The sequence below is a fragment of the Vicugna pacos genome, chromosome 35, assembly GCF_048564905.1.
Source record: "Vicugna pacos chromosome 35, VicPac4, whole genome shotgun sequence".
Taxonomy (NCBI): Eukaryota; Metazoa; Chordata; class Mammalia; order Artiodactyla; family Camelidae; genus Vicugna; species Vicugna pacos.
In genome coordinates this window covers 27175347-27190371 of record NC_133021.1, presented here as the reverse complement: position 1 = coordinate 27190371, position 15025 = coordinate 27175347, and the positions used below count along the sequence as shown (strand labels likewise).

General features: G+C 36.5%; 1 protein-coding gene across 1 annotated transcript in view; it reads left to right on the top strand.

Annotated features, from left to right (window-relative positions):
- Nucleotides 1–15025, top strand: part of MALRD1 (MAM and LDL receptor class A domain containing 1) — a 355452-nt gene that overhangs the window by 261328 nt on the left and 79099 nt on the right. Inside the window, exons 22-24 of the mRNA XM_072955135.1 lie at nt 684–947; nt 7078–7203; nt 11635–11701. Coding sequence (XP_072811236.1) covers nt 684–947; nt 7078–7203; nt 11635–11701 — 457 coding nt within the window. The remainder of the gene's footprint in view (nt 1–683; nt 948–7077; nt 7204–11634; nt 11702–15025) is intronic.

Genomic DNA, 15025 nt, shown 5'->3' with positions numbered 1-15025 from the left:
TGAGCCTCAGTATCATCATCTGTAAAATGGGTTGGTTGGATGTGACCCACATTATCTTGAAGATTCCCACTAGCGTGATATCTTGGTTTAAACTATGACTTCACCTGCACTTTACATATGGCTACACAGGACCTTTGAAATGTCATCAAGACCCCAGGACAAAGAGCAAGATGTCAAATCCACAGCAGACCTCTGCTTCTGTGACTCAGCCTTCCCCAAGTCTCAGGAGCCAAATTCCCCAAGTGGAGGCCACGAAGAAACAGTTAATAAACTGTCTCATGATATAATGACAAAATGCCAATTTTCCCGAAGTTCTCAAATTGTGAGTGCAACTTTTGAAGTGCCTCATTACTGTGTAGTAGTATCTTTACTCCTCAAAGAAAATCTGAGGGTCAAATTTAAGAACACAAATCAAAATTTCTTCTTTAATTTGAAAGTGTCACTTTTCATGATAATGATGCCCTTTTTTAATAAGAATGTTGTTTCTGAGGTTAAGAGAAGATATATTCTCTAATCAAGTTGGCGTATTTTCTTAGGGTTCACGTTATTCCCAATTGGAAATTCATTTACTTAACAAAATGTTTCATGTTTATGCAGGAATGAAAGCATCCTCTAATGTTTCAACCCTGGAGAGTGAGAGAACTCCCCTAATGTGAAAATGACCTGGCTTGCTCTCTTTCTAGGTCCTGTCACAATACAGCCATCGCCCTGTGAAGCTGATCAATTTTCCTGTGTCTACACACTCCAGTGTGTCCCTCTCTCGGGGAAATGTAACGGACAAGAAGATTGCGTAGACGGATCTGATGAAATGGATTGCTCCCCCAGCCCCTCTCCTCAGCTCTGTGGTGAAATCGAGTTCCAGTGCTCCACCAGCGACTGCATCCCGTCCCTCCTGCTGTGTGACGGAGTGCCTGACTGTCGCTTTCATGAGGATGAATCCAGTTGCTGTGAGTTATTTTCATTCGCTCAGTGTGCCAGGGAAGAAAGCGCTGCTTGGAAATGGTAGAGTTTGACAGATAAAGCAAAGTTCCCTGGAGTCCTACGATGGTCGCATCATCAGTAACGTAGTTGTTTGTGTTGTGTTGCTAAACAAAGAGTCTAATTCCTCGCTTAGCATTTCTGGAAATATTTTGTTTGCAGTCACACTGATCTCTGTTAAACTTCTCTGATTTCCTTTCTTAATTTACATCTGGGTCATTTGTATAGGGGATGCTCTGTGTCTTATCTTTTTAACAAATGTTTGTGGGAATGAATTGAAGACATGTAATTGCAGCTTCTTCCCACCATAAGTGTTCGTGAAGATGACTCAAGCAAATGGGCCAATATCCATTTTGATGAACAGATGTAGTTACGTGTGGACCTGGACAGCTCCCTGGGTAGATGCTATGTCATTAAGAGTTGATGGAACAGGAAATCTGTAGGACATTGGGCTTGACCTCATCCACATTACTTACTACCTGTACAGTCTTGGGAAAGTTACTTGAGTCAGTCTCACCGTCCCTGTAATACCTACTTTCCAGGGCTGTGCCGGTTTGAGAGAATCAGCAAAACCCCCAGTCCTGCATTCAGCCACTTCTGTCTTTATTATAATTAGCCTGTGTCAGATAAGGGCGGAAGATTGTTAAGTAATCACACACATCTTTAAGGTGCGCACATAATCATGGTGAAGTCAAAGCACCAATAACACTTTATTAAATTGTTTGTTGGCTTGGATTCATGTTATATCATACTGTATTATAAATTTGGTCAAGGGCCGCAGTGCCAGAGCTCCATAAGCCATATGTTTGTGGCCCCTTTTTTTTGAGCAAAAAAAAAAGCAGTTTGGAATGTAGCTGAAAGAGGGGGATATTGGAAAAATAGAAGGCTATTTCAGTTCCCTGTTTAGAGTGAGTATCCAGAATTATAATTGTTGGAAAAGGTGTGAAGATGAATGAAGGGAAAGGAAGATGGCTTTTGGATATTTGAAGGTTTTAGCCTGAAATCAGTGAGCTTATTTCCTGGCTTAGGTTTAGAAATTGACTTCTATCTCCCTGTTTTTTCCTACATGTGTATTCTTTCTATAGTAAAGCTGATTTGGGAGGTCTTACAATATTTTCTTAGAGGCCAGTTCAACAAATGGAGGGGAATGAGGAAGAGGAAGCCACGTTACTTATCCCTGTTCCCGTCAAGGCTCTAGTGGAATCTGGCTGAGAGAAATCAGATTCAGTTCAATATAGTCATATGATATTTGACCCCAGTGTCATTTAAAAAGAAGCTTAGGAAAGTACTGCATCCTAATACTTTTAGGCATATGTTGGAAAATTGGAGTTTGATGAGACAGTAATATACAAAGTTCTACTCTTAAAAGGAAATAAGTCCATATGAGGAATAGACTGATATCATGAAAGAATTGTTTCTCTCCATCTCCAAAATAGTTATTGAGTTATAACTCTGTAGGGAAAATTGTGTGAAACTATGAACAAAATGCTAGAGCAAAATCACAAGAATAGCAGTATCTCATTGTAAAATGATTATAAATCAATAAAAAATGTTTAAAAAAAAAAAGAATAGCAGTATCTGATGGTGATAATTGACCAAACAATTGAAAGCATAAAAGTTTCTTTCTGGGTTCATCTATTGATTAGAGTGGTAGTTGATAAGCTCTCATTTATTCATTTAATTTCATTCATTCACAAACCTTTGTTGAGGATGTAATGTGTGTCATACATTGTGTTGGGTATGGGTGATACAGATGACCATGGCATGGTGCAAGCTCAGGTTGCTAGACACATTCCAGATTACTGAAGGAGATTAGTAAGTGATGGTTGGAGACACCACGTGGTAAGTTCTGTGACCAAGATAAACATAGCATTATTGAATACATAGGGTGTTTCCTAACAGTGGTGCTAGAGAGCATATACGTTTTAAGAAGAAAAGTGATTGCAGAGCCAAATTTGGAAAGGCAGGTAATCATTAGGCAAGTAGAGTAGGGGTTCTTGATTCCAGTAAGGAATATTCCAAGAATAGAGTAGCGGTTTGATTGAAACATATTCCATTTAGCTAGAGTAGAGTTTGTGGTGAGAAATGTAGAAATAAGTTGGGAGAGAGAAGCAGGGACTAGGTCTTGAAGAGTCCTCCCACATCAAGCCAGTGATACAGACGTGTTTAAGTAGTACATGGGATGGACTGGAGTGCGGAAGAGGGACTGGTGAGGAGATATTACAGTTGAAAGATAAAGAAATTGATTAGATCAGTGGCATGATGTAAAGACTATGAATAGACATAAGAGACAGTCATGTGAAAAGGAAAAGAAAATTATCAAGAATTGTTTCCACGTTTCTGATTTGGGCAGTGAGACAGCTGATCTTCCAGTTCTTGAGCTGGGAAACATAGGAGGAGAAGGACCTCTTAGGATCAGAACATGGTTTCATTTTTAAACATGTGTTTATGGTTATCAGTAACACATCCACATGAAAGTGTTCAAAGATGGGTGTCCGGAGCTCAGGAAAGAGATAAAGCAAGATATATAAAGATACAGAGCTATCAGCATATAATGATTGAAGCTGTGGATATAAATGAGATAACAGAGAGAGGGAAAAAATAAGGTGGCAGGCAGAACCCTAATGAACACTTGAAGGACAGTTAGGCAAAACCAAACATGCAAAGACGCTGAGATGTGGTCATAGACAGAGGAGGACAACCAGAAGAGTTATGATCTTAAATCAGGGAAAAAGGATTAAGTATCAGAGAGAATTCACAGGTGCGAATGTTTCTGAGTGATCATGTGAGATGAGGAAGGAAAAAAAAACCAGACAGGGAAAAATAAAAAAATGGTTGCTGGTGACCTTGGGGAGAGGACATGCTGTGGATGGGAGGGCAGAGTTGTGGAGCTGGTCTTTTGTGGAGAAGATGGGAGATGGCAAAGAGGGAGTCCAGCTATAGAAAACTTTTTCAAGAAGCTGGCGTTTAGAGTGGGAGGTAGGACAAAATTAGAGGTTTGGTTGTTGGTTTGTTTTGAGAGGTTTGCACATATTTTAGTGTTGCAGGAATAGAATTCTGAGGTGTTGGCAATTTTAAGCAGAAAAATCAATAGCAATTAATACGTGAAGTCCTTTTATTCTTGCGAAAATAAAAGTTCAGTGATCAGAATGTTTAAACAAACCTGTAGTGAGTTCAACATTTAAAAATACTTCATATTTAATATTGTCTTTCTATTGGAAACTTGTTTTGAAATAAACTGAAGTAATACTTCGTTAACCAAAAATGCCCCATTTCCCTAAAATAGGTGGGAAAGTAGGCATGATTTAATTCTATGGGAAAAATCACACAAAACCAAGAACATTCTTCTTACTGATATTCCTCTGTTAGCAATCTATTCACCAAGAAGATTTCAACTTTATCAGATGTATCTGCCAATATCCCGGCAAGAAATAGATGGCACATTGGTATTATATAATTTGAGAAGGCTTGAATCAAGGGATTATTATTAGGGGAATAGTATACATAGGGAAACCACAAGGAATAGTAACAGCAGGGCCTTTTATCACTCATGGAGCAAAGGATGTAAGAGGAGGAATCAGTTGTCTGAACCTAGAGTCAAAGAGAGCTACTTGATAAAAGATGTGGCATTTGGTTATGGGGAGCTCTAGCCAGGTAATCTCACAGTCTCTTTTCTCTGCATTAACCTCCTGGTGGTGGTACCCATCAACCAAACCCAACTAAAGCTAGAAGGCAAAGAAGCACGTTGATGTATCCTTAGAGTTCAATCTCTGATGGAGAGAAGGGGGAGAATGGATCAGGAGGGGTGCGTGGAAGCTATCCATCCATGATAGATACAACAGTGAAAAACAGATAGGGAAGTAGATATTTTTCCTGCTCCGCAATTTTAATTGATTTTCCAATAGTAATTGAAGTGTCTTAGGAAGTTGAGTGCCACTTCTGAAGACTGGGAATGGATCATGCCCTTAAGACTTGGGGATCAACCTTTATCATCAACATTTTGATTTTTTTGACCTTTCCATTTGTTAGCTATAATCCCAGCATCCTTTGGTGCTTTTCAGTGACAGTGCAAAGGTCTCCCTCTGCATTTGACAGCTTCTTACAAAAGTATTCCTTAGTTTATTCAGCATTAAAGTCAGGGTGATTAAGCCTGTTTTACAGTGGTATTGGAGAATGAAATGAATTAATATGGTAAAGTGAATGACATAAACATAATAAATTACTATCCTGTCCCCATTAAATTGTCTTTCTAGTTTTACCAGAATTATTTCAGCTGCTATTTCTATAAGAGTAGTGATGGGTTTTAGGTCAGGGATAGAGCACACACACATCCTGCTCTGTGCTAGGTGTGCGCATGCCTGGAAGGGCTCATAGCCTTCCTTCTCATGGTTCAAGACCGTAGTTCCTCTGCTGTTAGAAATGTTAATCTACCACACTTGAATTTTCATTGTAATAGGAAATGGATACACACCCATAGTCACGCTTGCTTTACTTCTGTGTATATGTTCTATGCAGCAACTATCATCTTCAAAAGGGATTTTGCTTTGGGGCAGTAACTCCAGTGAACCATTCATGAGTTGTTTAATGTATCATCTACCTGAGCAAATGAGCTAAAAGCCATAAAATGCTGTGTGTCACTTAGCTTATTTCGGTGAGGCGTATCGACCTCTAGGATGACAGCAGATTAAATAAGTATTTTTATAGACATCAAAATACAGTGTTTGAGAGAGAGTGTGGCAAAAGTAGATATTGTCCAAAGAAACATTTTGAAACCTGAGTTTCCTATAAATCTTATGTATAGCTTATTTGGACTAATTTTGGAGAAGTTTTTGTTGTTTGTATATTAATAATGGAGGGTAAAAAGAATGTAATGACTCAGTTTGTTTCCCTGCATTCAGTCCTTTGCTATCTAAGCGTCACTAAGTATTCATTGCATACAGGATTTATTTTCCACCTACTTTTAAAAGGAAATGTTATGCCATTTAAAATGCCACAGAAACTAAGATTTTAGTTTCCGATTTCATAAAGTAAAAGGTCAGTTTTTAACTATCTAAACTGTAAACTTTCTATAAAAAGGAAAAAGTAAAACTTTTTACCAATTGAAATCATTTATTTTCTTATATTCTTTTTAAAAATGTGTTTCAGTGCTATTTGGGCCAAAGCTGAGCATTTATACCACTTACATGTTAGAACTCTTCATTGTATAGTCAACTTGAAAATAAGCCGAGAGTCACACTGGAAATTGTGTTAAAGAGTATGGATGAATCAGTATTTCTGAGAGAAGGGTCCAAAATAATGCTTTACAAGTAGGGTATCTATCATCTTTGTGTACAAATTTCAACATATTTAAATCCATAAAACTATCACCTTCTTTGATCTCTCAGCCCCTTCAGTGCAAAACAATGATAAACAGTATGTATACACACATACATGGATATATAGATGCATGGATGTATTTACACGTTCATTTTTTTTATAAACATCTCTTCATCTTATAATAAGAGTTGGGAAATTATTCTGTGTCTTAATTTACTTGGTCTGCAGTATGATTTATCTCGTCAGCGTATATCCTAAAACTATTCACTCTTTAGAAAAGCTTAAAGATCAGCTCTTCTCCTGGAACCTTAGCCATTTCTACTGTTTGGTCTCAGCCTCATTTTTGAAATTTGTCTGAACTGCCTCTTTACACAAACTCCCTAAAGGCAGACTGCTTTACTCACTGGTCCAATATCAGACTTACTGATTCCCATCCTGTGGACATTATTCCTACTCTGCTAAGTGGCTTTTTTCTAGAAACATTAAAATTTAAAACGTATCTCAGACTCTATGCTTATTGTCAGTGTTGACAGACTTCCCTGCCTATGTGTATAACGTGACAGGACACACAGCTGGGAGATGATTCTGTTGACAAACCTTTCTGAAAAAAATTTCAATTTAATAAATTCCAATTTAATAAATTGACATTTTCTTCATATAGAGCTCTAATATATCATTTAAATAGAGGGCTAGAAAATGAGGGGTAAAGCAATAAACTGTCTTACTATTTTATTAGAAAAAATTCATTCTTTTAAAAAAGGTGACATTGTTCTTTTTCTTCAGCCAATGAGAGCTGTTCTGATGGAGCTTTGCTGTGCACCTCCTCCAACAGCTGTATCCCAGCTCACAAGCGCTGTGATGGTTTTGCTGACTGCCTGGATTTACAGCCTGATGAGTCCAGCTGCTTGGGTACTGTGTATCATTAACGTATTCTTTGCAGTATAAGCCGGTAATGTAACCTGCACTGGATAAAGATACTAAAACTTGAAGTTCTAAATAATGACAAGCATGGAATAATTGAATTACTATTATTGATTTGGAGGCAGGAAGAATGTTAACATTAATTTACTACATTTATAAAAAGTGTACAAGTATGTAATATAATGAATTCATGCTTATTCTACATAAACAATGTTCATGAAATAAATATCAAACACTTAATTTCAGTTGAATATAATTAAAGATTATTAGTATTTAATAATCTCTTCTATGCAAATTGCTAGTTTCTATAATAAGGAAACCCCTACATAATCTGTTATTAATTTTTTTTAATTAAATTTCTTACTTCTTCATAAGAGCTCCCTGTTTGCATGATCTATTCATGTTTAAAAGTCAACTTATCAAATTTTTAGGCTAACTTTTAAACGTTTTTCTTTTTTCTGACCCTGGAACATTTGTAAGGACTGATAATACGTTTTTGTGATTATGCTTTTACCGAAACAGCTTTGATATTCTCTAATTTATTGTAGTCCATTGTTAACATCTCTCTGCTGAGTAACTGAATTTTTATTTCATGCAGGAGATATATAAAATAAAAGACAGAGGCATTGTAAACTAAAAGATAATATAAATTGGTAATAAAAGATACATTCAATTATATTTTCTAAATAAATTGGAGATACTTCATATCAAAAGTAGGAAAAAACATATTCTTCATATCTTTCAAGAGAGAACGTTATAAAATAAGCGACAAAAGTATGATGATTATAATCAAATCATACTGTAAAAACATCTATTTTTTTATGCTGCTAAAAATGAGTACTCGCACAACACTGAATTTTGTAAGTGCAAAGGGAAATCAAGAAGTGAGCAAGTCTGAGCCCATAAAATATGCAAAGATGAATGCTTTTTGGCATCATTTCTCTGCTAGGCATGCTTATATACATCAGATTAGACACCCAAAAGAAAATACTCTTAGTCTCTCCAGAGAGTAAGAAAGATACTAATGAGATAGTCCCATTTTTGGAAACTGTCAGGACAACAGCACTTGTGTCTAGTACCCAAATTTATTTACATAAAAGTGAGATTTTCTTCAAGACAGTCCTATATGAGAACAAATATATTGATTGCAACATGTTATGTATGGTTCACTGTCTACTTTGACATGTTCTACCTCTAAAAATACAGTCAGAAAAACACAAGACCTGTCATTCATACTGTGTGATAGACAACCTGCAGGTAATAATATAGAACACATTTTTGTTGTCCATCATCTCAGCCACTCACCAATTCATGTGCAGTTCATTTTCGAAGTGCAAGTCATACTGCCGAGTGAAATAAAGTAGTGAAACAGTTTTCAGAAATAAAATCCTTATTATTATGTTATGTGTTCTCTACTTATGTTTTCTATGCTTTTTAGATTGTCCATCAAATCTGATAAAGTCAAGGCTTCTGTTTTCAAGAATGTCTAACCCTAATCCATGCTAAGATGTGTCAATGTATATTATACCTTCCTCTTTCTTTCCAAGCACCATATTCTTTTAAGGTCAGCATTTCATAGACTTTCATGAGTCCAGTCTTTTCAGCATCCAGTAATCCTCCCAGTGGTCACATAACATATGGTGAGCATCTGGTCTCCCCTCACCTCGAGGTTTAAGTCATTCCCAGAAACATCAATTCCAGGCCGTGCGTGAGTGTTGCAGGTTAAGTATATTTCAGTGAGTCCTGTCTATTCCCAGGTTACATGTTATTTTTAAGTTTTGGTTGCTTATGCAACAAAATTATTGAACAGACTAAGCCCACTTTAATTTAAATTGAAAGTCTTTTTCTAGTCATTTGCAGTAGTAGAGGCTAAGAAAAGTTATATTAAGATGATACTATAGTTATGACAATCATCTATTAGAAGGTGAACTAGGGAAAGGCCCTAAAATATGTAACTATAGGACAGGGTATTATGAATTTAATTGGATGTATGAATAATAATAGTAATAATAATAATATAGCTTGATAAAGGTTCAGAACGTTTTGAAATCCAAACCAAAACATAACACAGAAACTTCTCGTACAGGTACTATGGAGCTATGTCAAGTTTTTGCAATATGGTTAATCCCCTCTGCAGTCCCTATGCTGAGATTTCCAGACAAAGAAAATGATTTCTGCCCGCTGGGAATTTGATTTGCCGCACAGGCTTCTGGTGAACTCTTAGAATCCACAGATCTCCTGAAACATGCAGTTTATTGTGTATAGGTATATTTAATCCATGACAGTGTATAAATGCCATACAATAGAAGGGGGTTCCTGATCCCATAATACTAAGAAATCCAAGGAGTCATAGAAATTCTGAACTGCATAGCAGATCTTTTGACATTTTTAAACTAACAAGATTTGGAGTTAGAGGACCAGCATTTAGTTCAATATCTGCTGCCTTCCTTGCTATTAACTTGAGCAAATTATATCATTAGCCAGTTTCCTCCTCCATGAAAAAGGCTCAATATGGAATACACCAGATAGTGTTATGAGGATTACATGAGGTAACACGGGTAAAGCTCTTGGGGCAGTCTCTGACATAGAGTGGGTCTTCAGAAAGCGGTAGTGGTGATGGTGATCTTGATGATAGAGGGAGAAATTAAAAGGAGGAGAATTTGGAGAGAGCGATGGTAATAGATATTAGGTTTCTCAAAGAACCCCCAAATATAGAGAGATGGATGAGAACAATCATGTACTACTTTACACATGCCATTCGCTAGTGGATAAATAAACTTAATTTTATCCTCTCAAAAGTCCTATACAGAAGGTCATCCTCACTTTAAACATGGAAAATTTTATACTTAAAGTACCCAGCCCAACATAAGTCATTAACTAAGCCAGGTGTCACAGAGGGAAAAATCAGCACTCGCATGGCTCTCAGTCTTCCCAGCAATCCAGTATGGAATAGCCATCACGTTCCTAGTCTCCATACAATTGAGAAAGAAAAAAATATATATATAATATATATATAGTGTGTGTGTGTGTGTGTGTGTGTGTGTCTAATTGCTAATTATTTAGATTTAAGTTTAAAAGTCACTTTTGTGTTTTATACTGATCGCTTGTCCAGCTTATATGTGATTGCCTGATTGTCCCAAGTAATACACCAGCATGGGATTGGACGTGAATCCTTTCTAGAATAATGTTTCCACGTAGTTAATTATGAGTTTATTTGGCCTCCAGGCACATGGAATATAGCAGTATAAACATATACTATAACATATTCTTAAACATATACTGTGAGTTTGGTGTTCGTTCTAACATTCTCAACAACCCTATGAGATTGGTTTGATCTCAGCAACCCTATTTTAACCTCATTTGACGAAGAGAAACCCGAGGCGCTGAGAGATTAACTACCCTACTGTATATTACACAGCTAATAAACTGAGCTGGGGTTTCAGCGCAGGTGGTCTGGCTCTGGTGCCTGCAGCCTTCACAGCTAAGAAAGCTTCCTGTATTATTTATTATGATGTATCCAGTGCCTAGCTGAGTGCCACACATTGAATCAGGGCTCATAATAGATGTGCTGAATTACAAATCAAAAACAGCAGAAGTATCTATGACATATTGATGCTATGATGGTCCCACTGGGGAAGACTGGTATCTTACAAGAGAGAAGGTGTTGGGAAAAAAAAAGCCAAGAAGAGCAACTAGGGGATTAAATGAGTAGGGAAATTGACAGGTCTTAGGCGGTCGGGATTGTGTAGTGATGATAAAGGAGACAGTGTAAAGGAAAGCACCACGAGGAGAAATCACTAACCACTTCTACAGCCATACCTGCGTGAAAATATGTAGCTTCTTTTTAACGTACAAACAAAGCATCTTTGAAAATAAGTGTTTGTGCTAACCTAGAACTCGAGAATGATACAAGCAGCAGACTAAGCAGGGCCAGGCAAAGAGGATCAATTTGAGTCGTGCTGATGTCCGTCATGGACGTGGAGGTCGGACATGTGCGTGCACACAAGTGACATTTTATCAAAACAAGTCACCCACGTGAAGCACTTGTCTGCCGTGATACAGTGACGGCTGTGTGGAACTGAAGACATGTTTCAGTAAAGAAAAAAAAATTCAGTATAATCACAGATATGTCCTGCAGACACATTCTAAATAAGTAGATTGTCCCTAATGCAGGAGAGAAAAAAAGTCTCTTGTGATCAAGCACTGGGGCTGTAAAGAACATGAACATGTCCAGGACAGCAGGGGCCATTGAATGAATTTGAGGGGTACAGGAAATAGCCTGAATTCTTGTGCTTCTAGCAGCTAGGAAGCAATTTACCCTCAGTGATTGGACTTAATGCAATGACTAACAGTAACATGTCCCCATTCCTCCTAATAATATTTCTAATCAACTGTGGTTTTTGTGATGCTTCTTTTTAGAGTGTCCAAGAGGTTACTGCAGGAATGGCGGGACTTGTATAGTGGAGAAAATCGGTCCTATGTGTCGGTAAGAAGCATTGCCTTTTTTTTTTAACGTTTATTATAGTTGGCTTATTTTTCTTGAGGCTGATACAACAGAACGTCAATGAACATACAGTTACTGAAGTAAAGATAATGGATAATGGCACTATTTACATTTATCTGCCTGAATAAGAAAGGAAGATGTGAGTGTGTTTTACAAAAATACCAATTATTTCACATGCTTTTATGTCTCCCAACATTTTGTATTGTACGGGATATATAGTTTTAGTAATACTCATTATTCCTTGTTTTTAATATTCATGTCAGGCTATAAGAAGATTTTATGTGGGTATCATCCTATTTGAGGTGAACTTAGCGTCTGTATTTCCTCTCTCTTTATTTCAAATTCCATATTTTTCTTTTCTAACAAGAGCAGTATAAAATTAATTCGTAAATAAAATCTTTTTTAGGTTTATTCAGTGGATGTTTATGAGTAGCTAAAGTTAAGGTACAGATAAGGAATACATTTGCATACTTAAAGCAAAAATAAACAAAAACCAGTTTTTGTGATTTCTTCTGGGAATTATTTATATTGCGTATCAAAGATGGCTTGAGTTTTGTTCTCTCACCTTTAGGGAATTGTGCAAAGCAGTTTCATAAATTCCAAAGGAAATGATGCATATTCCATTATATTTGTGTTTATGACTTTTTAATCTCGCCGACCAATGGATATATTACTTTGCTTATTAGAGGCATGGTTGCAGATTGATACACAAGTCCTAACAAAGCATGCAGAAGTCTCTGGAAAACACTGATTAATAGTTGTTTAAATTCTTATATCCTCTGAGTCAACAACCATATTTTAGGAAAAGTTGTTTATCCCCAAAAAAGCAAAAACCTCTACCAATTAAAACAGCAACCAAAAATTCTATGATGAGATAGACATTGTTTTAACACTGTTGAAATGGAAATATTAGTGGGTTTCTTGAAGTATTTAGCTCTCATATTCATGACATAATTTATCCCACAAGATCTTAACAAAATTGTACTCTTCCCTGAATCATTTTTTTTAATGGGATTTAAACTTAACACAAACTATAACTAGATGGAAAGATGGGATGCGTGATGTTAATTTTTAAAAATCTCTTGAGAGAAATTGAGCATGATGGCATAATGTTTACTGAACAGCAGCTGAGTGGGGAATGTTACCTAGGGTCAACTGTTTACAGTAAGGAGGTTTGAACTTTTGTCTTCTTTATGTTATTTGTCTTTATGTTATTTATGTTTTTGTCTTCTTTCTTGTTAGGCAAGAAAGCTCCCAACAGTAGTTAGTCTCAGCTGAGCAAGCACACAGTTGTACATTCTTGACAACATCCTTGTGTATTTAAATAAACTTTAAAAATTGAAATCCAGATGGTGATGTCCAAAACTTGTTTCTCTCAAGTGAGAAAACTCTAATGTGGGAGAGGAAGCTGGGACAGGACTTTTGAGAGAAAGATGGACTAAAGAAAGGAAGTCAGTGCAGCAAAATGTGTAACAGAATTCACTCGCCAGAAAGCTACTCAAATATTTTAATATATTATTTTTGATAGTAAATGATACTTTCCAAATAGCTAAATAACTGTCATTGCCATCAATATAAACAGACTGTCTGGAATGAGGGCTATCTACTTACATAGGGGTGAAAAAATCACTTTTGAAAATTCCTTTTCATGTTGTAAAATGGTAGTCTCTTCATTTAAATGCTCATTTCTTTAGAACTGAACAGCAAAAGTGATACATGTCCATTGTAATCAAGTCTTTTAAAAACATGAGGCAAAAAGTAGAAACCTCAGCATATAAATCCCACTTTTCAGTTTTATGCCTTCCATCCACGTGGTTTTCCTTTCACAAACACGTACACATGTAAGCACATGTGTCTCTTACAGAAATGTGAATTACACTTTATAATACACTTTGAACTGTGTGGTTTTTTTTAATCTCTTCGTGAAATATCGTGCTGCTCTTCCATGTCAGTAACATGACTCTAGCCCCACTGCTTACTGGCTGTGTACTGTTGGGTGTAGACCCCCGCTTACTGGCTGTGTAGTGTCAGGCATGTACCCCCTGATTACTGGCTGTATAGTGTTGGGTAAAACCCTTCATCAGACTGTTTCCGTCTCTTCTTTGGTAAAATCGAGAAAATAACAGCACCTGCCTCATAAAGTCATTGTGAGTTTTAAAGGGGTTAATATGTGTAAGACGTTCTGACACATAAAACACATTCTAGAAAATCTAGCCATCAGTATTATTATGTCACTGATTTTAGTCTGTGTGTTATACACCATTTAATATATAGGCTTGTCATCATTTAATTAACCCTATTAATCCTACTAATAGTTGTTTGGTTCCTAAATATTTTGTTTCACAATATCTTGCAATACCCATCCTTTGACTTACCTTGCACAACTCCTTCTTTGAAGCATAACATGTCTTACTAAACTGTCAAATAACAGTGTAAATTATTTCTAATTGCACTTAGTGTCAGATTCATTTCCAATTACATTTCATGTCCAGTTCATTTGTCAATTACAGGCACTCATTTTTGGATTTAAGATTAAATGAAGACAGCTTTAGGGTACAGTTTCAGAGTAATTCTCGGGCACTGTGGAAAGGTGCTGGCTTTATGTCAGACCCTATTCTCTCACTCCCAGGAGTGGGAATTCATTATCTTTGTCACCCAAAGAAGTAAGGACAGAAGACCTCTCATCCAGGCCATTGTGAACACAAGAATTTCATGGTTCCCCGAAGAAGCCAATCACAAAAGCCTTTGGACTTCCTCTTGGGATCTAAGGTGACTTGAGAAAGAACCTTCAGGTTTTAATCTATAATCCCAGAGAAAAGAGACTTTATAAGGTCATTTGTGTTGCTAGGAGCTTATAATTATCCACAGAGTAGAAACTACTAGGTGAACCATGATTTTCCATTTCTTGAGAAATACCAACAGTTTGGCATCTTTGAGGGCTGAAGAAGCAAACCATGAGCCAAAAGAGGTAAATTATCCCTCCTCTAATGAGGCTTGATTATTATACTATTTTGATACATCAATATATTAGAAAAATAGACTGGGCTATAAATATAAATTCCAAACTAATATGGAGGGCAGGAAAGAAGTTACAAGACAAAAAAAAAGTCAAGTTAGTCAGGCTAAAAGAGAGAAATAGGAAACAGCATCAAGTTAAAATACATATATAATTATATTATATATTTATTTCATGTATTTCCATGATATAAATATTATATATTATGTTTATGTTTCATATATATTTAGTTTTAAGCAAGAACTGTATCTAGAAGAAGAACTGAAACAAGAGCTAAGACAAAAGATTTG